General features: G+C 47.7%; 1 protein-coding gene across 1 annotated transcript; it reads right to left on the bottom strand.

Moving 5' to 3' along the window:
- Window positions 1-79: 79 nt before the first annotated feature.
- Ywhag (tyrosine 3-monooxygenase/tryptophan 5-monooxygenase activation protein gamma) lies at window positions 80-23,486 on the bottom strand. Its single transcript, XM_057765502.1, has 2 exons — window positions 23,171-23,486; window positions 80-3,352 (listed from the first exon to the last, which is right to left on the bottom strand). The coding sequence occupies exons 1-2, from the start codon at window positions 23,255-23,257 to the stop codon at window positions 2,696-2,698; spliced, it is 744 nt and encodes a 247-aa protein (XP_057621485.1). The 5' UTR covers window positions 23,258-23,486; the 3' UTR covers window positions 80-2,695.
- Between the last annotated feature and the right edge of the window lie 487 nt (window positions 23,487-23,973).

Genomic DNA, 23,973 nt, shown 5'->3' with positions numbered 1-23,973 from the left:
TGGAGGACACCCACTTCCAATCAAACCCTCAACAACAAAGCAGTTAAGGCCTATTAAATGAAGCCGGGGAGCACCGCCATCAGGATCTGCACGTTTATTTTGCTCAATGTACGACGGCTACATAGTGACTCACATTCATGAATATTCCATCACTGAGGAAAACTGCTAAGAATGGTCCGTGTGCGAAATAATTCCTTAGCGAAACACGGAGTTGGGGGGGAAATCACTTGATTAGACCTTAAAGTAGTTCACTGCATACATGACGAGTAAGCACAGGCATTCAGAGAACGTCCGCAGCGTTCTCCTGCACTGCAAGTTAGAATTTCACCAGGACAAACACCAGACATTAAGAGTAAGCTAACACTGGTGTTTCTTTAGTTCCCTCCCCCCGAAAAACAAAATATAGAACTGCATGTCACTATAGCAACATCCAAAACAGATCAATTTGTTACAATCACTATTTGGTAAAGCAAACTTTACCCTGAAAGGAAAAAAAAATTAAATTAAAAAAAAAACTTTAAAAAATTTTGAAGTCTTAGTTTTTTTTGTCATAGGAATACATAACACCTACAGTATAAGTTAATAAATGTCAAGCTACCGCATAGAAATGCAACACCAGCATGCACAAATACTGTATCAATAGGACGGAGGAGCAACCGCGGCACTGGAGACAGCGTCATGGGCAGGTGCGCTTCTCAACAGTAACGGAGAGGAGAAGAAACCATCCAAGCTCAAACATCAGGTCCCGCTCTTCCCTCTTCAGTTCTACCCTCTCACATGATTTTTCTAGAACACAGCAAGGGTCAAGGCTGACACTGAAAGAGAAACTAGGTTTTGCAATTCCGGTAGGTCATTTCCAAACACTACAGGCAGGACAAGGACATGCTCACTGCGGACAGAAACAGACTAGGTAAAGCCCCACTGACCCCTCTGTCCATGGCGGCTCTGGCGGCCAAGCTTCCTCCAGCCGTTCTTCCGTGGGCCTCGGTTAGTGGGTCCTTGCGCACTAACAAAGGAGGGGCCTCTGAGGAAAGGCATGCTAGGGCTGTGCAGAGGGACATCACCAGCATCCTGCTAGCGCACTCACTTCGTAAGTGGAAGCTTGGTTTTGGTATGAGAAAAGGTGGCTGCCAGGTCTTTGTCTGAACATGAGGAAACCAAGGCTGGGGTGCTGCCCATCTTGGGAACCCATGCGACCATGGATCCTCTAGAAGACAAACTGCACACTCTCCATGCAACAAGGCATGTTTTTGGGTAACTTATCCACAGTGAGAACGAGGGACCTAGGACTCTAAGGGAGACGGACCAAGTAGGACATAGCAGCACAGCTTCCGCCAATGTCACATGTACAGTGACCTCATGATTGAGAAGCCCATCTCCAGCATCTACACTTTCATTCAAAAGAACAGGAAAGCTCAGATCAGACAGGCGCTGAGCACTACCCACGGTGAGCACTGCCCCTGGTGAGAGCATCAGCTACCCTTCACCAAGCACTTGGAGAAGGAGTGCTGGGCCGTGGGAAGGGGACAAGGACAACTGACCTGGGGACCGGGCTCCCGCCCTGGACAGGCTTGAGTGAAGCTGTCTCTTCCCAGTGGGTTTCCTGCTGGCTCAGAAAGCTTGCACCTGACGCTCCTCTTTCTTGATGACCACCCAGCCCTACACTCCTAACTCAGTGGTCTCGAGACACCTGCACGCTGCCAGCACAAGGCGCGGGGGAGACTCAGTGCTGAGAAACTTAGACAGGCAGTGACTGAGGAAGGAGCCCCGGCTGCTGGAGAGCGGAGTCTCTGAAAATACCAACATGAGAAACGACATACAGACCTGATTCTTCTCCATCTTCTCTGTGTGTGCTGCTTAACAGTTTCTGTTTGTGATGGGTTTAACTTAAAGAGTTTTAAAAAAGAAAGGTATCCACGGCCAGTCACCTGCCAAGCACCCATTAACCACACCTAAGAGGAAGTTCTGATTCTCAGCATCAGACCAACCTGGATACAGTGGAATACGGATGCAAAGCTGAGCTGAGGAAGAAAAACCCAGAACCAATGGCTTGATGTTGTGTATGGCTGTCATGTAGAAATACTGTAAACTAGAATTTAGTGTTAATACTGTTAACCTATCAGACTTCAGACTCGGGGCCAGGCCTGACCCGTCAGTAAAGCTTGTGTTCTCCACAATAAGCCTGTCCACTTGGGCAATTTAAACTATGCTTTCTCTGGTAGAGATCACCCTGGGGAAAGGGGCAACAAAACAAAACAAAAAACCAGCACAGCCACAACAGAGAGAAAACAGCCATAGAGCTGAAGAGGAGAGCGTATGGACGTAAGAATCCTTCCTGGAACCACAGAACACACTGAATGAGGGCCATCCGTCTCCGGTTTCTCTTCTCATCTTAAAAGCCTACCGTCTAGCAATAAGTTAAACTAAAGGCAGACAGCTCCACTTGCACGAACCTGCACAACAGTCCGGGTGCCCGTGTGAGGCTGCTACTCCGATACCAGCATAGCAAGCCTGACTTTCCACTAGTGGTATTTTGGCAAAAATGTCAAAGAGGCGATCAAAGACAGGACAGTCGTGGGTTTCTCCCTGGGAAGGTCAGCCCTCCCTTTCCCCTCCCCCACCCGACCCCCAACTCATGGGAAAAAATAAAGACTGCAGTAGTAGCGTCAGCGTGCGCTGCCAGTCCACCTGGGCCTTAATTGTTGCCTTCGCCGCCGTCGTCGTCTTGCTGGTCGCTCGTCCAGAGCGTCAGGTTGTCTCGGAGCAGCTGCATGATCAGAGTGGAGTCCTTGTAGGAGTCCTCGTTCAGGGTGTCGAGCTCGGCGATGGCGTCGTCGAAGGCGGTTTTGGCCAGGTGGCACGCCTGCTCCGGGGCATTCTGGATCTCGTAGTAGAAAACGGAGTAGTTAAGCGCCAGGCCCAGCCGGATGGGGTGGGTGGGCTGCATGTGCTCCTTGCTGATCTCGTGGGCTTCGCTGTAGGCCTTCTCAGATGACTCCACCACGGTCGCCCTTTTCTCCCCAGTGGCCACTTCAGCCAGGTAGCGGTAATAGTCCCCTTTCATCTTCAGGTAGAACACCTTGCTCTCATACTGGGTCTCGCTGCAATTCTTGATCAGGTAGTTGTCCAGCAGGCTCAGCACATCCTGGCACACGGCCTCCAGCTCCTTCTCGATCTTCTCCCGGTAGGCGCGGACCATCTCTATCTTCTTCTCATTGCCGTCCGCGGAGGTCTTCTGCTCGATGCTGCTGATGACCCTCCAGGAGGAGCGGCGAGCCCCCACCACGTTCTTGTAGGCCACTGACAGGAGGTTCCGCTCCTCGTTGGACAGCGGTTCATTCAGCTCTGTCACCTGGAGAAGAAGGAAGCAAGCATCTTTAGGACACGAGATGATGATAACGGGAAAAGCATATCCTCCCACCAGTCCACCCATAACAGATCCTTCAGCTACCCAGAGAGCTAGCGGCAGAAAGACTGTGCTCTGCTGGGCAGACGGGGAAAAAGGGACAGAAAGGGAGAAAGGCAGTGAGTTCCATAGCAGTGAGCAGAGTGCGCCCCCAGAGTGCCTGTCAGTCCAGGTCTTACACAAGCCAGATCCACCAAGTGCAAACGTCAAGAGCTCTCATGTGCCATGGGCCATGCTAGCGTGAGATGGCTGTGTAAATCCTTAGCGAGTTTCCTCAACCTGCCCTGTCCTCTTGAGCCCTAGGCCCTCTGGGAAAGAATGAGTCACCCTCAAATGACCTTTGAGAAAAAAAGAGGAACTTTTCCTACTCCTTCACTAACACCAAACAAATGACATGTCACAGAAAGGAAGTCAACACTGGGCGACTGTGCCAGACAAGATGGCTCAGAGGGTAAAGCCGCCTACTGTCAAGCCTCACAACTGGGAACTGACCCTGGGATCCACAGTGGCGAGAACTGATTCTCCCAAGTTGTCCTACGACCTTTACATGTCATACAAATGTGCTCCCCCAACACACATAAAAATAAATGGAATAAAGAATTCAAAAATGAGGCCAGGCAGTGGTGCCAACATGCCTTTAATTCTAGCACTCCAGAGGAAAAGGCAGGTGGATCTCAGTTTGAGACCAAACTGGTCTATAGAGTAAGTTCCAGGACAGCAAGGGTTACACAGAGAAACCCTGTCTCTAAAAAATGGACTGGAGAGATGGCTCAGTGGTTAAGAACACTGGTTGCTCTTTTAGGACCGTGGATTCGATTCCTAGCACCTACATGATAGCTCACAACCACATGTAACCACAAGACCAGGGGATCTGATGCCCTCTTCTGACCCCTGCGGGTACCAGGTATATCACATATAGTTCAAACACATGTAGGCAAAACATCCCCACACATAGAATCTTTGAGTTTGAGGCCAGTCTGGTCTACATAGTAAGTTCAAAAGAGAACGGGACTAGCAACTTAAGACTCTGATCACGTGGGACTGCAGCAGGCCGAGGAACTGGACTAATGGTCTCTAACGGGCTACACCACCTCTTGGGGCTGGGCCACAGCTAAGCAGCAGAGTCCTGTCCTCATACTCCACTGGGGAAAACAAGAAGGGACAAGAGAGGCAGCCACTTGGTGCTGGAGATGGAACCCAGGTGACAAGCACACCACCACCCCGCCACTGCACCATGCTGAGCCCAGTATGTGATGCTAACCTCTGGCCTTAGAGGAAAGAGCCGGGCTCTGGTTCTAAGACTCAAAGGAAGTCAAGCAAGAAGCACTTTCTGCTCTATTACTATTCCATGCCAAATGCAGCCTGAAGGATACAGGCTACCATCACCTCAGTCAGGTTCCTGCTACTGTGAGGAACACGGGACCAAAACCAGTATTTCTTCTTAGAGCTCTCAGCTCACACTGGTTTGTTTCTGTTTTTGTTGGGGGGGCGTCAGGCAGGAAGCTTGGAGGTGGAGATCACGGAGGCTTGTTCTCCATGACTTACTCAACTTTTACCTTCCAAGACCCCCCCTCCCGCCCAGGGGTTGCACCACCCACCGTGGGCTGGACCTTCATCTATCACTATTCAAGAAACATTGCACAGCTTTGCCCACAGATGACTCTAGCTTGTGTCAAGTTGACAAAACAAAAAAACAAGAAAATCCCCCACCACCACCACCAAAAACCACACCACCAACAACAACAAACAAAAACAAGGCAGGGCAGTGGTGGCACATGCCTTTAATCCCAGCACTAGGGAGGCAGAGGCAGGCGGATCTCTGTGAGTTCAAGGCCAGCCTGGTCTACAAGAGCTACTTCCAGGACAGGAACCAAAAAGCTACAGAGAAACCCTGTCGGGGGTGGGGGGTGGGGCAGGGGGAAGCAGCCAGGGCACCTGGCCTTGACCTTTCAATTCCTCTGCTTTAGCCTCTCCACAGCTGGCCTGCATGTGTGGACAGCTTGCCTCACTCCTGCTCAGTTCTAAGGCCTATTAAGTCAGGACAAAACTCCCAAAGGGGGAGCTTGTTGAGTGACTTCCATTTTTCTGCTCTGTGCGGTCATCATTACATTTTAAGTGGTGCTGGGGAGCGAGTCCAGGGCCCCTGGCATGCTAAGTCAGCCCTCTATCCACATACTTATTATACATGTTCATGGCTATCCTCGGGCGTTTGAGACAAGGTCTCACTACAACATAGCCTGGCTGTGGTGTCCTCCTGTAATCCCAGCACTTGGGAGGCAGAGGCAGGTGGAGTTTGAGGCTAGTCTGGTCTACAGAGAGAGTTCCTGGGAAACCAGGGCTACATAGAGAAACCTTGTCTCAAAAAACAAAACAAAGAGAGAGACTGTAACATAGCCCTGGCTGATCTCTAACTTATCCACCGGTCTCTGGCTCTAGCACCCATGCAGACACGCAGTGCTGAGGTGTGGGATGGCGCCTTTGAGAGACCTTGACTATTCTTCATCAGCACCCCACAAAGGCACCTCTGAGGTCTTCCTGGAGTCTCTTTGGCCTGACAATTTAGCTCTTTATATTTCTCCCATGAACCCCAACGACAGCCTGTAAAAAACAAGCTCCTAGGACAGACTGGGCCCCAGTCCCTGAGGCTCTCAGGCCACCAGCCCTGGCCTGTTCTCTGGTCTTTGCGGAAACTAAAGTCCTGCTGCAGTGCAACCCAAGCACTGTCTCAGATGCCAGGACAGCTCAAGTGCCTGCAGCCACAGATCCAGTTCTGGCCTTTGCCCTAAATCATGCTGTCCTTATTTCAAGAGCCTGGCACTATTTAAAGCTCCGGTGACCTCATCAGCACACTCCACTGGCTCTGCTCTTGCTGCAGGACTTCTGGCTGCAGAGTTCAGAAGCAGCAGTGGTGATTATAGAGACAGAGTTTAAGACTCCTTGCCGCCAACTGCAACATGGAGATTGTGCAAGGCCAACAAAAACCTTTAGCTAGAGTAACTCAGCCACATCTGGAACAGTCTCCATGTTCTCTGCCAGTGAAAACTAAGTTAGAGGGAAACCTTAGGCTCTAAGACCTGCAATCCAGGCCACTAAGGGGGCAATGTAAGGCCAGCTCAGGCTACAAATCAAATTCCAGAACAACCAGAGGTACACAGAGACCCTGTTGCAATTTCAAAACAAAAATGAAGGACAACTGAAGTCAGGAAGAGAGATGGTTCAGCATTTGAGAACACTTCTATTCTCAGCGGACTCAGGTTTGGCTCCTAGACGCACACAACAACCTATAACCTTCTTTAACTCCAGTCCAAAGCACCCATAACCAGGCATGCTCACACACGTATGTACAAACACAAAAGACACTTAACCATACGATTTATGGTCCTCTTTTGAAACTTACTCAATTTTAATTGTGTACACCTGAGTGCAGGTGTCTTCGGAGGTCAGAAGTGGGCAGCAGGTCCTGTGGAGCTGAAGTTACAGGCAGTTGTGAGCTACCTGCCCCCTGTGAGCGCTGGGGGCCAAGCCAAGTCTTCTGTAAGAGCGGCACACACTCCAACCACCAAGCTATCTCCAGGCCCCTAAACCTTTCATTTATGTGCATGACTGTTGTGCTTCATGTATGTAGGTGCACCATGTGTGTAGTGCCTGAAGGTGCCAGAAAAGGGTACTGGAACTAGAGTTACAGATGCTTGTGAGCTGCTGTATGGGTGCTGAGAACTGAACCTGGATCCCCTTCAAAAGCTCTGTGGGAATCAGAGGAAAACTTTGTAGAAATTCATCCTTCCATCATTTGGGTTCCAGAGACTGAACACAGATCCTTGGGCTGGAGGCAAGGACCTTACTAAGTGAGTCATATACTGGCCCCAAAGCCTTTTTGATTTGTTTTGTTTAAAGAGGGAAAAAAAATCTAGTGGTATTCAAAGAAGGCTCAACCACGACAGACTATTCCATGACAAAGAGCCTGACACTAGGGAGGAAAGAAAGGGTTAGCTCCACCACTAAATGGTCCCTCCGCCCCACCTCCATTCTGGTCACAAACCTGTCTAGCCTTGGCTGGACTGGAACTCACAAAACTCTGCCTCCTGGGTGCTAGGATCAGGTGTCCTTTACGTGCCCGTCTATCGTGTGAACACGATCAAAAGCTACCTTCTCTGTAACTAGAAAGGGTAGAGAGTCCAAGTCCCCGTTCTTCAGAGCTGTGTGTTCTGCCTAAACACAACTGAGACAGTGGAGACGGACAAGAGTGCCAGCCTGGAATCATTCAAAGATGCTGGATTTAATCTGCAGCATTGTGTGTGTGTAGGTGTGTGTGTGTGTATGGGGGGAAACACTTTCTGAACTACTAACTCAAGTTCAAGTTTCTGTTAGTGACTGAAAATGGCAGAAATAAAAAATTTTGAGTAAAAAGGGATGAGAATCTATAATTCTCTCCCCATGTCAAGTCTGTTTGAAAGGAGTCAGGTAGCAGTAGTAGTGCCAACTGTTCTCCCCTCGAGTTCTTACAGCAGTACACAATCTTCCCTAAGATCAGCAACTATGGAGATCCTGGGGTAGCTACCTAATGGCTTTGACCTTAAAGCCCTGGAGTACCAGGTCATTCACACCATACCTGGAATGCAACACTGGGCCAGCTAAGAATAAGGCCAGCCATAGCGGCACACGCCTTTAATCCCAGCACTCAGGAAGCAGAAGCTGGAACTCTCTGGGAATCTGAGGCTTGCTTCACCTAGTGAGACACACACACACTTTCTCTCCATAGACATGCATGGGCATCTACAGAATGTTCTAGAATGTACAATCTGCTTGGGCAATAGAATAAACCACTGAAAAATAACCAGGTACAGTTCTGCTTAGTTATAGTGATGTGTGTATTGTACAGATGGCCCATACTTACTAAGTAATAAACTAAAACTTGAGAAATGTTGTACCTTGGATAACTGAAGAGCCTTTAACTTGAAGAGCATCTGTGCAGAAGGGTTGAGAGACAGCTTCAGCACTGCTATCTTTAGAAGGCCTCTGTAAGGCTGATCCATCTGTACAAACTATATGGTTTAGGTTGAAGTCTTTCTGGGAGTTCTGGGTGCTGGGACAGGTGCCCAGAAACACCTAAGGTACTAGTCTTTAGAGGACTCCCTTGTGAATACTAGTCATCTGCCACCCGTGCAGCTGAAGTGTACCCCATGTGATGTCCCTGGAAGCCTATGCCTGGCCAACTTTTGCCACACCGGATCTTAGCCATGAGCAAACTGGCCTTGACTAATTAATGAATGTAAGGGTAACCTTGGGGACCCCAAAGTAAGCTTATCCCAGAAATTTTGAGTCAGCACACCTCTTAAGATCTGATGAGCCAGGCGGTGGTGGCGCACGCCTTTAATCCCAGCACTCGGGAGGCAGAGGCAGGCGGATCTCTGTGAGTTCGAGACCAGCCTGGTCTACAAGAGCTAGTTCCAGGACAGGCTCCAAAACCACAGAGAAACCCTGTCTCGAAAAACCAAAAAAAAAAAAAAAAAAAAAAAAAAGATCTGATGAGCTAGCACTCAGCAGCCCAGGGGAGGAAGATCATGGGCTATGCAGTGAGACCCTGTCAAAAAGTGTGACAGGGGGCTGGAGAGATGGTTCAGTGGTTAAGAGCATTGCCTGCTCTTCCAAAGGTCCTGAGTTCAATTCCCAGCAACCACATGGTGGCTCACAACCATCTGTAATAAGGTCTGGTGCCCTCTTCTGGCCTTCGGCATACACACAGATAGACTATTGTATACATAATAAATAATAAATAAATATTAAAAAAAAAAAAGTATGACAAAGGAACACGCCCTTAAAGGGACAGCACTTATCAAACAATGCACTGAGCCTCATGGGGCACCGGAGCCAGTCTCACTCTCTGTGGGTCAGGCTTTGTCCTTTGTTGTTGTCTGAGGCAGGATCTCATGTAGCCTAGGCGGCCCTCTGATCCTCCAAGCTCCACCTCCGGAGAGATAGTTAGTGTGGACCAGTAGGCTTAGCTCAGGAATGTTTGTGTCCTTAAGGTTACAAAACAGCCCGGGAAGCTGGAGGTTTTGCTAACAGCTATCACGCCGGGTCAAATGGGACAAAAGGGAAACATCCCAGAAAAAATCCTACAAGAATCATGAGACACTGAGAATACATTCAGACCCAAGATCAAGGTCTCAGAGGGGATAAAACTGAGCTAGAACCCAAGACTTTGTAACAGTCACTGAGTCCATAGGTCTTTTTACAATCACCCTGTAAAGTGGGCAACTAAACTCACTTTACAGATGTGACCACGAGTGAGAAAATGTCCTTCCCCAGTCCCAGAGCTCACACACGTTCTGCACAGGAGCAAGGGATGATGTAGGTCCAGTCAATCAGAGAAAACAGCAACTTCACTAACGAATACTTAAAGACTAAGAATTCCTAAAGATCACCAGGTGGCGGTGCACACACCTTTAACCCCAGCACTCGGGAGGCAGAGGCAGGAGGATCTCTGTGAGTTTGAGATTAGCCTGGTCTACAGAGCAAGTTCCAGGATATTCAGGACAACACAGAGAAACCTTGTTTCAGAAGACCACCCCACCAAAAATTCCAGGATTAGCAGGTATGGTGGCATACTGCTATAATCCCAGTATTTGGAGGCTGAAGCAGGGGAATCACAAGTTCCAAACCATCCCAGGACTACATAAAAACCTGCCTCGAAGATTTTATTCTAACCAGAGAGAGATGGCTTGGCAGTTTAAACAGTCACGGTTAGTGCAGAGGACCTGAACTTGGTTCCCAGGAGACCTCAGAATCAGACTCCTCTATATAACTCCAGCTGGAGAGGCCCTAACCCCTCTTCTGTCCTCCAAAGATTCCTGCATATACGTGGTATACATTCAAACACACATTTTTAAAAGAATGAGTGCAGTTCGACATTTGGGTCTTGCAGAGATTGTGAGAGATTACAGCTATGTGCCTGGGTTCCACATTATAAAGTTCTCAAACTTTATAATCAGAAATGGAGCCAGGCGATGGTGGCGCACGCCTTTAATCCCAGCACTCGGGGGGCAGAAGCAGGCGGATCTCTGTGAGTTCGAGACCAGCCTGGTCTACAGAGCTAGTTCCAGGACAGGGTCCAAAGCCACAGAGAAAACAAAAATAAATAAATAAATAAATAAATAAATAAACAAATGGGTTCCTACTCAACTGTCTTTTTTTTTTTTAGATTTGTTTATAGTATTCTGTCTGCATGTATCCCTGCAGGCCAGAACAGAGTGTCAGATCTCATTACAGATGGTTGTGAGCCACCATGTGGTTGCTGGGAATTGTACACCGGACCCCTGGAAGAAGTCAGTGCTCTTAACCCATGAGCCATCTCTCCAGCCCTCAACTGGACTAAATGCTGTTATTCCTAAAGATGAGAAAGATAAAGCTGGGTGTGGTGATCCAGGCTGGCTTGTAATCTCAGCATTTGGGAGTCTGAAAGCAGGAGATGCATGTACTCAAGGATAGCCCAGGTTACGTGAGACCCTGTCTCAAAACAATAGGGCCAGACATGGTAGCACAGATCTTTAATCCCAGCATACGGGAGACAAAAGCAAGCAGACCCCCACGAGTTTGAAGCTAGCCTGGTTTGCACAACAAGTTATAGGCAGCTGGGACTATATAGTGAGATCCTATCCCCCAAAATAATAATTTTTTAAAAATCACAATAAATTTTTGACATCTGTGATGTACAGTTCAGTCGGTAGAGATATAGAAGACTGCCTTCCCTAGCATATATGAAGCCTGTGTCCCCCTCCCCCAATAAAACTGTGGTGGTAGCACTTGGTAGGGACAGGCAGATAAGAAAGTCAAGGTCATTCTCAACTACATAGTGACTGAAGATAGTTTAGGCTACACAGGACCCCACCTCATAAAAATTTATCTATAAATAAAGGCTCCATTAAAGAGACTGACTTAAGAGCCAAAAGAACTCACATCAACTAGTTCCAAATCTTAAAAACACTTTCCACTCAGCCGGGCGGTGGTGGCACACGCCTTTAATCCCAGCACTTGGGAGGCAGAGGCAGGCGGATCTCTGTGAGTTCGAGACCAGCCTGGTCTACAAGAGCTAGTTCCAGGACAGGCTCCAAAGCTACAGAGAAACCCTGTCTCGAAAAAACAAAAAAAAAAAAATAATAAAAAAAAAAAAAAAGAGAGAGAAAAAAAAAACACTTTCCACTAAAAACTAGCTCTTCTCATCAGGCAGTGAGGGTGCAGGCCTGAGGCAGAGGCAAGAGGTTATCTGAGTTCAAGGCCAGCCTGGTATACAAAGTAAGTTCTAGGAGAGCCAGGTTACAGAAAAACCCTATCTCAAAGTGGGGGAGAGAAAGAAGAAAAAGAACTGCCATTCATAAATAAGGGTGACCCAAACCAGGAAATTCAGCACTAGGGAGACCGAGGGGGAGGGTCGCCACAAATTCTAGGCCAGTCTGGAATGAGGAGAACTCGCCTTTAAAAACTAAAAGAGGCAGAGGCAGACAGATAGATCTCTGTGAGTTCAAGGCTATCCTGATCTGCACATTGAGTTTCAGGGGCAGTCTGAGGCACATAAAGAAACTGTCTCAAAAAAAGGGGAGTAGGAGCACAGCACTTGCGAGATGGCTAAGCAGAAAGAAGCACCACTTGCTGCTGTCGGGGTCCCAGCACCCAGGTCAAGTAGCTCAGGTCTGCCCACTCCAGCTGCAAGGGCTCCAATGCCTCTGGCTCTAAGGGCACGTATCTCCATGTAGACACACAATTTAAAATAATGAATCTTAAATTATAAAACCACCCTCCAGGGCTGGAGAGATGGCTCAGCGGTTAAGAGCATTGCCTGCTCTTCCAAAGGTCCTGAGTTCAATTCCCAGCAACCACATGGTGGCTCACAACCATCTGAAATGAGATCTGATGCCTTCTTCTGGCCTTCAGGTAGACACACAAGACAGAATATTGTATACATAATAAATAAATAAATAAATAAATAAATAAATAAATAAATAACCACCCTCCAAAGCATCTGCCTTCTGTGTCCTTGTTGATATGTGTAATGGCGGCCAGGACCAACTCTGCAGGTCTCTTTGAACCTACACCTTACAGAGTAAGCAAAACTAGCTGGCCAGGAGGTTCTAGAGAGCCCCTGCCCCCGCCTCCCTAGTGCTCGGATTACAGACATGTGCCACCCTTCGTGTCTTTCTATATGAGTGCTAGAACTGCGAACTCAGATTCTCTCCTGGGGCAGGAACTCCCCAGCCCCATGCTTGTTCCTCCTGCGAGGGGGCCGCGGGCACTACTGCACCTCTACCAGTGGTCAGGACGAAGACCGCTGCCAGGAGGAAGACCTACTTTAGACCACACACCTGAGACGACAACCTGGCTCCTACCTCCAGGCAGCTCTGTTCTTAGCTGCAGGCCTCCGAAAGGCCGTTTTTCACTAGTGCCCCACTTGTCCTCTACCCTGTACCCCAAGTCTGCTCCTGTGACTCGCCCTGATTCGCCAGTGTCCTGACAAGCAGTTCTCAATGCACAGGATCAATCCAACCCAGTGTTTGTGAAAAGGGCCCTGAACCCACCACCCACCACAGTTCAGCTCCCAAAACGTGTGTCTTCTCCTTCTACTTTGTTTGAAATGAGGCCCCTTCATTTTTGTCCGCAGCATACACCAGCCTGTGAATTTGGATTCATCCCACCTGGACTAAAGTAACACTGAGGTTACAATGGGCACTACCACACCAGGCTTTGGGTGAGCCTAGGAATTCCGAATTTGAGCCTCTCAACATTGAACCATCTCCCCTGCCCATCTGTTGTTTTCTAAAGACCCAGACTCACTCACTAGGCTATCCAGGCTGGCCTCAACCAGAGCTCAAGCAATTCTTTTGCACTGGCCTCCCAAAGAGCTGGACTATGGTGCATGCCACCACAGCTGGCTAAAATCGCAACACTGTTGGTGTCAAAAAGGTTCCACTTTCCCCCACATCTGCTTCTGGTGAGGCTTCCGTTCAGTTGTCTGCCTTCATTTCTTCCCTCCGGAAAAAAATCTCCAAGACTGATGGTGAAAACTACAGCACTTACCTTCTCATGCTAAAAAGTCTAAGTTCTCCTTGGTTAAATGACATTTAAGCATACTGAAAGATGGGGTCAATGATAGTTAATAAAACAATCTTGAAATTCCCCAAACAAAACAGCCCTAAACTGGACAGCAGTTACAAGGTCAAGGGGCTAAATAAATGTGAAGAATCTTACATGCACTGCAATGGAATACATACCAATATTAACACATGCATCAACTAAACCAATTGAGAATATCTGTAATCCCAACACTTGGGAGACTGGGAAACAAAGATGAAATTTATGGCCAGTCTTGGCTACCTAGAGAGACCCTGCTGGAGAAAAACATAAGCCTATTGTGTCAAAAGCCTGAAATCCCAACACACAAGATGCAGAGGCAGAACAGAAAGTCAAGGTCAACCTGGACTCTTCAGGGAGTTCCACCCAAAGCTACAGAGGAAAAAAACACGCACTAGCGTGCACACATACTACGCAGGCAACAGTGCCAAGCTAAAAGCAAAATGGACTTAAAACATGCAGTTGCCAAGAAATCAACTGGGTGTTTACTAGTCTACCAGAGTTAAAAGAACTGCCCCTTAAGAAGCAGCACCAAGCAGGCACAATGGTGCATACTTTTAATCCCAGTTCTCAGGAGGCTGAAACAGGTCAGTCTCAACAGGTCAGCCTCCAAGTTCAAGGAGATCCTGGTCTATATAGCGAGTTTCAGGGCAGCCAAAGCTACACAGTGAAACCCTATCTCAAAAAGAGAAAAGAGCTGGGCAGTGGTGCTGCCTGCCTGCCTTTAATCCCAGCACTCGGGCGGCAAAGACAAGTGGATCTCTGTGAGGTAGAGGCCAGCCTGGTCTATGGAGCGAGTTCCAAAGCTACGGAAAAAAAACCGTCGGGCGGGGGGGACCCAAAAAACAAAAAAACAGAACAAAAAAAAAAAAAAAAAAAAACACGGGAGGGAGTGAGAAAGCAAGTAAGCATAAGAGCAGCATGGACAAGGCATAGAAGAGCCCATTCTACTGAGCAGAGTTCACCTACCAACCAGCTCAGCAGTCAGCATCACTCTCTCCACCCACTCCCAACCCACCCAAGATTCCAGGTCCCTCATGGGAGCAGGAGCTGAGGGTAAGCATCTCTTTAACACCAAGGGGGAAAGGAAATTACCTACCATCTGCAGAAAAAAACCCCACTACATTCTGAGGCTAACTGTGAATGTAAAGATACTGCTGGTAATTTGAGCATCTGTGGCAAATAAGGGATAATTTTAAGTAGTCAAAAAGCCATTTTCTGAAATGGTAAATAATCCCAAAGGGGGCCAAGAGAGCAGCAAAGTATTTAGACACAGATTGCTAATGTTGCAAAGTGGAACACTGGTGTGTGTGTGTGTGTGTGTGTGTGTGCGCGCGCGCAGAGGGGTTTATTTATCATACCACTGTTCCAACCCCAAGAAGTAACAAACACTGTGAGCAGCCCAACATGGGTGATGGGTGTTAAGTGTTCCCGAAGAGCCACAAATACTCTCACCACTGAGCTGCACAACATCCAACTGCAGTTTTAGTTTTATCCCAGAACTCAAACGGCTGAGGCAGAAAGATCAAGTTCCAGGACAACTTAGGCTACACAGTAGAATCTTGTCAGTGAGGGAAAAAGGTATTTGGGGCCAGTAAGATGGCTCATCAGGTAAAGGTGTCTGTCACTAAATCTGACAACACCAGTTTGTTCTCTGAAATCTCCATGGTGTAAGGAGACAGCCACCTCCCACGTTAGTCTCAGACCTAAATATACTCTCAATATAAGCACAATGTGATAAAAATTATTTGTAAAATCTAACATTCCTCCTTTGCTTTATGTATATGGTGTTTTGCCTGCATGCATGTCTGTGTCCCATGTGTATAACAATGCCCAGATGTCAGCAGAGTCAAGCCCTCTGGAACTGGAGCTACAGATGCCTGTGAGCCATAGGGGTGCTGGGAATCAAACCCAGGTCTTCTGCAAGAGGGACAAGTGTTCTTAACTGCTGAGCTATTTCTCCTACTCCCAAAAAATGAAGAAAAAAAAAAACAACAAAACAACAACAAAACCCCACAGGTTTAGGGGCTGGAGAGATGGCTCAGTAGTTTGGAGCCAGCCTCAGCAACACAGGGAAATCTAGTCTAGGGGAGTAGCAGGTAAACATCTGAGTTCAACTGCTAACAACAACAACAACAAAAAAAAAACAACAAAACAAAACAAAACAAAAAAACCCCACAGCTTGGCCTCCCACACCTTCAAAGTACAAACACCACAGGGCATCTCACAGATCCCGAGTACCACATCACATCAGCTTTCAGTAAGCTGAGGATACCAAAATGATTTCCACGGCATCCAAAGAAATATTCTATAGCCTGGGCTGAGGATGTGGCTGAGTTCAGAGGGCCCTCTTAACATACAGAAGAACGATCCCATTCCCAGCACTGTATAAAACCAGGCATGATTGTACAGTCCTATAATCCCAGAACTTGGGAGGTGGAGGAATGAGAAAACGTAAATTCTGGGATTAGGCTTGGCTACACAAGTCAGCCTGGGTTTGATCATGATACCATCTCAAAAAATGCCAGTACTGGGGCTGGAAAGATGGCTCAGAAGTTTAAGAGCTCTGGGGGCTTTTGCGTAAGTTCCTAGCATCCATATCAAATGGCTCACAACCACCTGGAACTCCAGTTCTAGGGTATCCAACGCCCTCTTCTGGTCCCTGAAGGCATGTGCAAGTATGCGTTGCACATTATATACATTCCAGAATGAACACACACACACACACTAAAGTAAACCTAAAAAAAAAAGCCAACGCAAAAACCTCTATCTAAAAAGATCCTGAGCCTGTCTTGGTACCTGTACCTGTAACCCCAGTAGTAGGGCAGTGGAAGCAGGAGGATCAGATGTTCAAGATCAGGTTACATGGTGAGTACAATGCCAGTAGGGCTTTTCTTTTTCCATATGCGAGAACACATTTGAAAATGGAAAAACGACAACTTTTTCCTTTTTACCATTTCACAAAGCTAATGCACAGGGCACATCGGAGGCATTCCAATCAGGTGAAATGCTGGTGGTAATTTGCTTACCTCCAATAGCCCCTTGCAAGAGTTAGACATGATGGTTTATTTCTGTAATCCCACCACCCAGTTGGGCTACAAAGTTTCAGGTCAGTAAGAGCTAATCAACAAGTGTCTGCCTCAGTAAAAAGCTACTGTCTAAAGCTCCCTCGCAAACCAATTAGAAAAGAAAGGCATGGTGACACACCAGTGGCACACCACTTCGGAGGCAGAGGCAGACAAATAGGTCTCTGTGAGTTCGAGGATACCCTGGTCTACAGTCTTGGACTAGAGACCCTGTTTTCAAAAAAATAAAAGGGGGGGGGGCGCTGATGGCACAGGTCAACCACAATTTCAAGGCCCACTGATAATAGAGTTCAAGACAAGCCTGGGTAACTTAGAACTGTCTCAAAAACAAGAGTGTTGAGCATGTATCTATCTCAGCTAAAGTGCGTGCTTGGCATGCAGAGGACCTGGGTTCAATCTCCAGCCCTGCAAATAAGAGGAGCTTAGAGTCTACATGCAAATAACATGAAAATAATGTTTAGCCGGGCAGTGGTGGTGCACGCCTTTAATCCCAGCACTAGGGAGGCAGAGGCAGGCGGATCTCTGAGTTCAAGGCCAGCCTGGTCTACAAGAGCTAGTTCCAGGACAGGAACCAAAAGCTATGAGAAACCCTGTCTCGAAAATCACCCCCCCCCCCAAAAAAAGAAAATGTTTAAAGGCTACATTTGTGTTACTTTTGTAAAATTACAGGGCCCACTGAGTGCAAGGACACAGGCCTACCAGGGCAGCACTCCCTATGTCTGAGGATACTAAATTCAAGGCCAGTTTCTAATAAACCTTAAAACAACATAGGCTGCCTGCCTGAGACCTGTCTCTAGGTGCTGGTTAAGAGTACTTGGGCTTTTTTTGTTTGGTTTTTTGAGACAGGGTTTCTCTGTGGCTTTAGAGCCTGGCTTGGACCTCGCTTTGTAGACCAGGCTGGCCTTGAATCACAGTGATCCACCTGTCTCTGCCTCCCACACGCTGGGATTAAAGGTGTGCGCCACCACCGCCTGACTTGAGGGCTTGGGCTTTTAACTACAGATTCAGGAGCCAATGGTTCTGCCCTCTGTGGGCACCTACACTCACATGCACATACCCACATACAGACACATACATATAATTAACTAAAATTAAAACCAATCTTTTTTAGAGCCAACCAGATGATAGTTTCATAATCAAAATAATACCTGATACCTAAAATGAAATCTGAGAGCAGAAAAATGACTAAAGGCCATACAGTAGCTGTATACAGCTTACAGTTTTAAAATGGTGGGAAAGATGGCTTGGAAGGTAGAAGCAGAAGGATTAGGAATGCAAGATATTCACCTACAAAGCAAGTTTGGAGCCAGCCTGGGCTACACGAGACCTGCCTCAGAACTAACCAAAAACTAAAAGGGCCAGGAAGACGCTTGGCTGTGAAAAGAGCAATGGCCGGCTGCTCCTGAACAGGACCTGGGTCAGTTCTCAGCACCCACACGGCAGCTCAAAGCTGTAAGCAACTCCAGTTCCAAGGAACCCGACGCCCTCTTCTGACCGTCAAAGGCACTGACTGCATGCACCTGGTGCACTTACATGGAGGCAAAGCACTCAAACACATAAATCCTTTGCTTTTTTTCTTCCATGTTTCTCATGGATCTGGCAGAAATACAGAACAATCAGAGTCCGGCCAGATAAAGGGCTATGGCTGGTAGAACTGCAGGTGAATGAGAAAGGAGCATGCGCCCCTGAGCCTGGCAAGCCACAGAACATGCTGGGAACCAAGATACATTCAATATCTCCCAGTGCAGAACGCAGGCTTCTATAGCTCACTAGGCTCAGTCACTGCCTGGGGAGTGCTCATGTGGGACCTACTACCACACAGCATGGAAGTCATTCACAAGAGTCAGTCTTGGGCTTGTAAGAACACCAGCCATGTTTCCACAATCTCCCAAGGCTTAACAGTTGGCTCAGATTTCAGATGAATTACTCTTGTTTGTTTAGGTGAACGTCATATGGTTTTTAAGTCCTGTGACTCTTTACATGGAAATACAAACCTAGTTAAAAGCTAGGTCCCTTCCTCTGCTTTAGGAAACAGTCGAGACGTCTGATAATAAAGACCAAGGGACAACTAACTAATTACCAATGGCTGGGGGTGGCAGTGGGTACAGTCTAGAGCCGGTAATCATTTAAGTCCAGCAAGTTGGGTTTATAGTCCAGGCCAGTATCTCTTCTTAAACAGACGGCCTGTCTTTCTCCTCTTTGGCAGGTTCTCCTGCCTCCACTTTCCAAGACATATCCAGCTTCCATTTTTGAACTAAATAAGGGCAATGGTTGCTTAACTATGTAGGAAATATTAAATATCATTAAATTGTACTATTAAATTTTGTTATTGGACTGAGTGAGATTAAGATGTTGTGACTTTTATAAAAAAAAACACCCACATACATCAGTTGGGTGTGGTGTCTCAGTCCTATAATTCCAACACTTGGGAGACAAAGGGGCTAAATAGCTGGAACTGAGTTCAAAGCCCATCTGGTCTACATAGTGAGAACCTGACTCAAAAAAAAAGGGGGGGGGGGCACAAAAAACAACATTCTCTTCCTTTTTTTCAAGACAGAGTCTCTGTGTATCCCTGGCTGTCCTAGAACTAACTTTATAGACCAGACTGGCTTCAAACTCAAGAGATCCACCTGCCTCTGCCTCCAGAGTGCTGGGATTAAGGCGTGCGTCACTACTGCCCAGCCCTTCTTTTCAACATATAGAAGTATTCTTCAGCCGGGCGGTGGTGGCGCACGCCTTTAATCCCAGCACTTGGGAGGCAGAGGCAGACGGATCTCTGTGAGTTCGAGACCAGCCTGGTCTACAAGAGCTAGTTCCAGGACAGGCTCTAAAACCACAGAGAAACCCTGTCTCGAAAAACCAAAAAAAAAAAAAAAAAAAAAAACAGTATTCTTCATAAATGACAGCTCAAGTATTAAGACTCAGGATCCATCTGCTGTGCTCTACCTTTAAAAGAATATAATGACAACAGATATTCAAATACATCTTTTAAAGAATTCAGGAAGCACATGAGGGCTTTCTGTGTTTTGTTTTGTTTTTTCGATTATTTGGGAGAATAAAGTACTTCGGGGCGCTCAGCGGGTAGAGATGCTTGCTGTCAAGCCTCAGGAGCTGAGTTCAATCCCCCAGACCTACACGGTGGAAAGAGAACCAACTCCTGCAGGCTGGCCCTCTGGCTGGCAATAGAATTTAATCTTCATCTTGGTGTTGTGAAGGATCACGTGAGAAGCAAAGTTAAACGCTCTCTCCACTCTAAGGAGAACAGCTGGCAGAGAGCCACCTCGGAGGAACCTGTGAAGGCATCATTACTCCATTAGGGATAATAGCTATTGATCTGGCTCCTGGAAGAACTAGCAGAGAAGAATAATTCTAAAATCCATTGATTCTACCAGGAAGATCTGTTTATGTAACTATGGCTGCCTTCAGCCACTGTGACTTCCCAGCTGAGAGTTCCTAACCCAGCAATTCCAAGGAATGGAGTAGTCCAGAACCTCCTCTCCCACAGGATGCAAATACCCGCGGCCTACTTAGTATATTAACTTCTCAAGAGGCTACTGAAAGCCAAAGACAGGGTAGCTCAGTGGTCTCCCCCTCGCCCAAAAGAATGTGTTCCAAGACCCATAGGAAATACATGAAATTGCAGCTAATTCCAAATACTGCATCTCTCACACATACCTGTGATGAATTTAATCTCTTAGACAGGCACAGTAAGAGTAATAACTGATAATAAAACAGAACAATTATAACAACAGGCTGGAACAGAAATTGAAGACTTTATTACACTGTAATAATTTTGGCCTATGAGTAGCCAAAGGCAAATGAGAAGACAGCAACTGAAAATGTGGCTGGGGGACAGTGACACTACCTAACAAGCTGGGCACTCGGCTCGACTGCAAGAATACGCGTTTTTATCTTGAATGACCTAACTCTCCTTTCCCAGTTCAGAATACTGTCCCATAACTCTTCCTATCCTAGCCTACACACATGGCTATGCACGGATTCCAAACATGGCTTTCCCAGAATAATCTCCCTAGATGCAACTAAACCTTAATCTCTTTCACCACGGAAAGTTACAGGAGAGCTCAACTGGGGCAGGAAGACTAAAAATCTCCCAAATGACGACTGTTCCATCTTTCTGGTGGCGGGGGCTGAACCCAGAGAGTCACACATGAGACCCGGTGGCTGAGCTAGCACCACACTGGGAACCAACTCTGCTCCTGTTTCAAATAAGTACTGTGTGGAAACTGGGGGTGAGAGGCAGGCTGATGTGGTTTGGAAAAGCGTTTTTACGAGACCTTTATTTTACAAATCAATTCTCCCTTTCACATATGGTAATCTTGAGCAGACACAAGCCCGGAGCAGAGCACAACCTCCCCACATTTAGACGGGAAACACTGTGTATCGGGTGCTCGTTCCCTAACAGTCACTGCAGAGGGTCAGCCATCAGTTTTCCGGCTTTTATGAAAGCCTGCCTCATTGAGATAACCCCAAATGCACAACCCATCTCTGCACTACGACCACAGGGGCATTTCTTATTTAGAAATTCCCTCACTTCTTCATTGCTGGGTTTTTAAAATAAGTGAGATGAATACTTAAAAAAAAATATGGAAGTATCCTATAGTGCTTTGTGAGGGCCGTTTACGGTGAATGGGCTTGTCTCCAGCAGTTACTGTCCTTGTGCGTGTCTACAGGGAAATCATTTTTTTTTTTTTTTTTATTTTGGAGACCAAGGCCTATATGGTAGAAGATGGAGTGTTCGATGCCACCTGGCTTGTCAGCTCATTTCTGCATTACCTTGGACAAATGCCATCTGAAAACTCCCTACCAGCCCTTAGGTGCATTGCAGCCTCTGTGTCATTGTGTGTGACATCACTGGGTTGCTATGGATATAGGTGCGAGGTCACTCGCTCTCCTGTGGAACTAGAAATAGGGGAGAATTAGAGTCTAAATATCACAATCTGAAGACATTTCCAACATTAGTGACCCACTCAAGTCCAGCTTGTATCCTTTAATCGCTAAAGCCTTACAAAAAGGCAACTGGAACACACTAATACAACAGTATTTCTGATTTTAAAGTCAATTTTTCAGGGGATGACAAAAAAAAATGTAGCTCATTGAATTGGGAAAAGATAAGCACCTGGCATTTGAAAAAAAAACTAGAAAAAATTAGCTAAAAAAAAAAATACCATCTCTCTATTCTTTTCCTTGAAAGGTTGAACATGCAAGGCACACTCTGGCATCCACTTCACACCAAGAGCTGCAGTTAACAACCTTTGTTACATAAGGCAGGAAGTTAAATATTAAGGGAGTGGGAAACCCAATTATTCATTTTTCTACTGAATTTTGCAATATGCAGTACTGCTAGCTCCTCTGCTGGAAAACTGGACCCCAACTCATTAATAAATGAGTGTTACTGACAAACTGATGCAAATAGGAAGGGTTTTGCATCTAAGACAAAAATGCGACAACTGGAGACGGAGACCAGTATTCTCTTTAGTAAAAGGATGCATTAGGTCAGAGAAAAAAAGCCTCAGATACATTTTACTTAGAAAAAAATTTAAAAGACTTTTTCCCCTTTAAAATAACTCCTCCCAGCCTCCACCCAGTCTAGGCTCTCTGCAATATGACAAATGCAGAATCTTCTGGAATGACTTGATACTGCCTCCCACCAGCGCTTTGTTTGCAATATCAGATCAGACAGAATATTTTTTTTTTACACTTATGGGAATTTCGGGAGACTCGTGCCTACATTCAAAAGAGAAACTGCATGCCACAAATTGAATCAGTTAACATACAAAGGCATATTTAACCCTTTTCAATGAAAAAAATGAAAAATGAAGATGGCATATTGAGGGCCATGAACGGAAATGCCAGCGACACACTTATCCCTCCCTCCGTAAAAACCAGAGGACTTGCTTTGGGGAATGGGTAAAGGGAAACCTTTTGTTAAGAAAACGTGAGCAAGGTGGTTTCGATTTTACACCATTAAGCTCGGGTTTTTTGGGAGGAGGGGGAATCTACATTTTTTTTTTCCTTCCCGAAATGTTCTTTAAAGGTTGTGTCAGTGGGGAAGATGACGGGGGGGGGGTGTTGGGAGTGGGGAGGCGGAAAACTGGGAGACCTGCTGAGTGAATGGGAAAGGCGCCGCCCAGACACCAGGGAGAGAAAAGAGGAACCGCATCCATGCGGTCCCCCCGCCCCCACGCCTGAGCTGGGAGGAGGGGAAGTGGGGCACAAAGGATGCGCACGGCCCCCAACTCAGATCCCTGGACATTCAGGGTCACGTTGAGACCACCCCCCACCCCCGAGCAGAGACCAGCCACACAAGACCCCGCCCCAGCCCCGAGCTCGGAGAGGCTGGGAAAGAGGCCGCGTCACCACTCGGGTGCCGGAGTCGCTCTTTTGGACCCGTCCCTAATCCCCTCCAAAGAGTGAGATGGAGAGGTGACCCCACAGTCACGACAGGGCGACTTGCCCCTGGGCATGCCTTCCACGCCGAGGACCGTGGTGTTGGGAGCGCTAGGGCGAGGCAGGGGGGAGGGGAGGAGACACTCACGTTCTTCATGGCCGCGGCCATATCGTCGTAGCGCTCCGCCTGCTCGGCCAGCCGGGCTTTCTGCACCAGTTGCTCGCGGTCCACCATCTTCGCTGGGCTGAAGCGGGTCGGCTGGAAAGAAGGAAACCGAAGACCGCCTTGAAGGGCTTTAGGGAAAGAGAGAGGCGGCTTGGAGCTCGTGTGTCGGAGGGCCGACCCACGAAGCAAGCTGCTCAGGAGAGGACTCGCAGGAGGCGGCACAAGATGCGACCGCGGGACCCGGCGCAAGGAGGCTGCGGCTCCAATGCGTGCCGCGGGCGGACAACCCCCTGCGGTCCCGCCCACACAAGTGACGTAAAAGTCACCTCCCACTCGCGCATGCGCGCGCCCCGCCCGGCCCCGCCCGACCCTTCCTTTACTGGGTTTCTCCCCTATTGGAACACTCCCTGTGATTCCTAGCGGTTTTCTCAACGTCTCCCCAATTCTCCACTGATCTCTACTGTACCCCTTCACTCCAATCCTTCGCCTCAGTTTCCTCAAGTCGTTCCTCGCCCTCTGAGCGCCCCCACAGTTCGCCTAGCTTCTGGCGCGTGGACTCTTGGGAGTAGTAGTTCGACCCGCAGCGAACTGACCGGCAGAGGAGACTAAGGACAAAGGGGCGGTGGAGACTACATCTCCCAGCGGGCATAGCGCAGTCAAAGGCCGACCGGGTGGGGGTAGGGTCTAAACCCGCAGCCGCTGGGGACCCCTGGCGGGGATGCAGCCAGCACTAGTCCAAGCGAGTGCTGATTCACGGCCCCGCCCCATGGCTTCTAGGCAGTTGG

This window comes from Chionomys nivalis, chromosome 3, assembly GCF_950005125.1.
Source record: "Chionomys nivalis chromosome 3, mChiNiv1.1, whole genome shotgun sequence".
Taxonomy (NCBI): Eukaryota; Metazoa; Chordata; class Mammalia; order Rodentia; family Cricetidae; genus Chionomys; species Chionomys nivalis.
This window is presented reverse-complemented; position numbering and strand designations above follow the sequence as displayed.

Excerpts from the sequence above, each read along its gene's own strand:
- Ywhag (XM_057765502.1), bottom strand. The coding sequence starts at position 23,257 with ATGGTGGACCGCGAGCAACTGGTGCAGAAAGCCCGGCTGGCCGAGCAG. Across the intron at positions 3,353-23,170 it reads TGGCCGCGGCCATGAAGAAC|GTGACAGAGCTGAATGAACC; the intron begins GTGAGTGTCTCC and ends CTTCTTCTCCAG.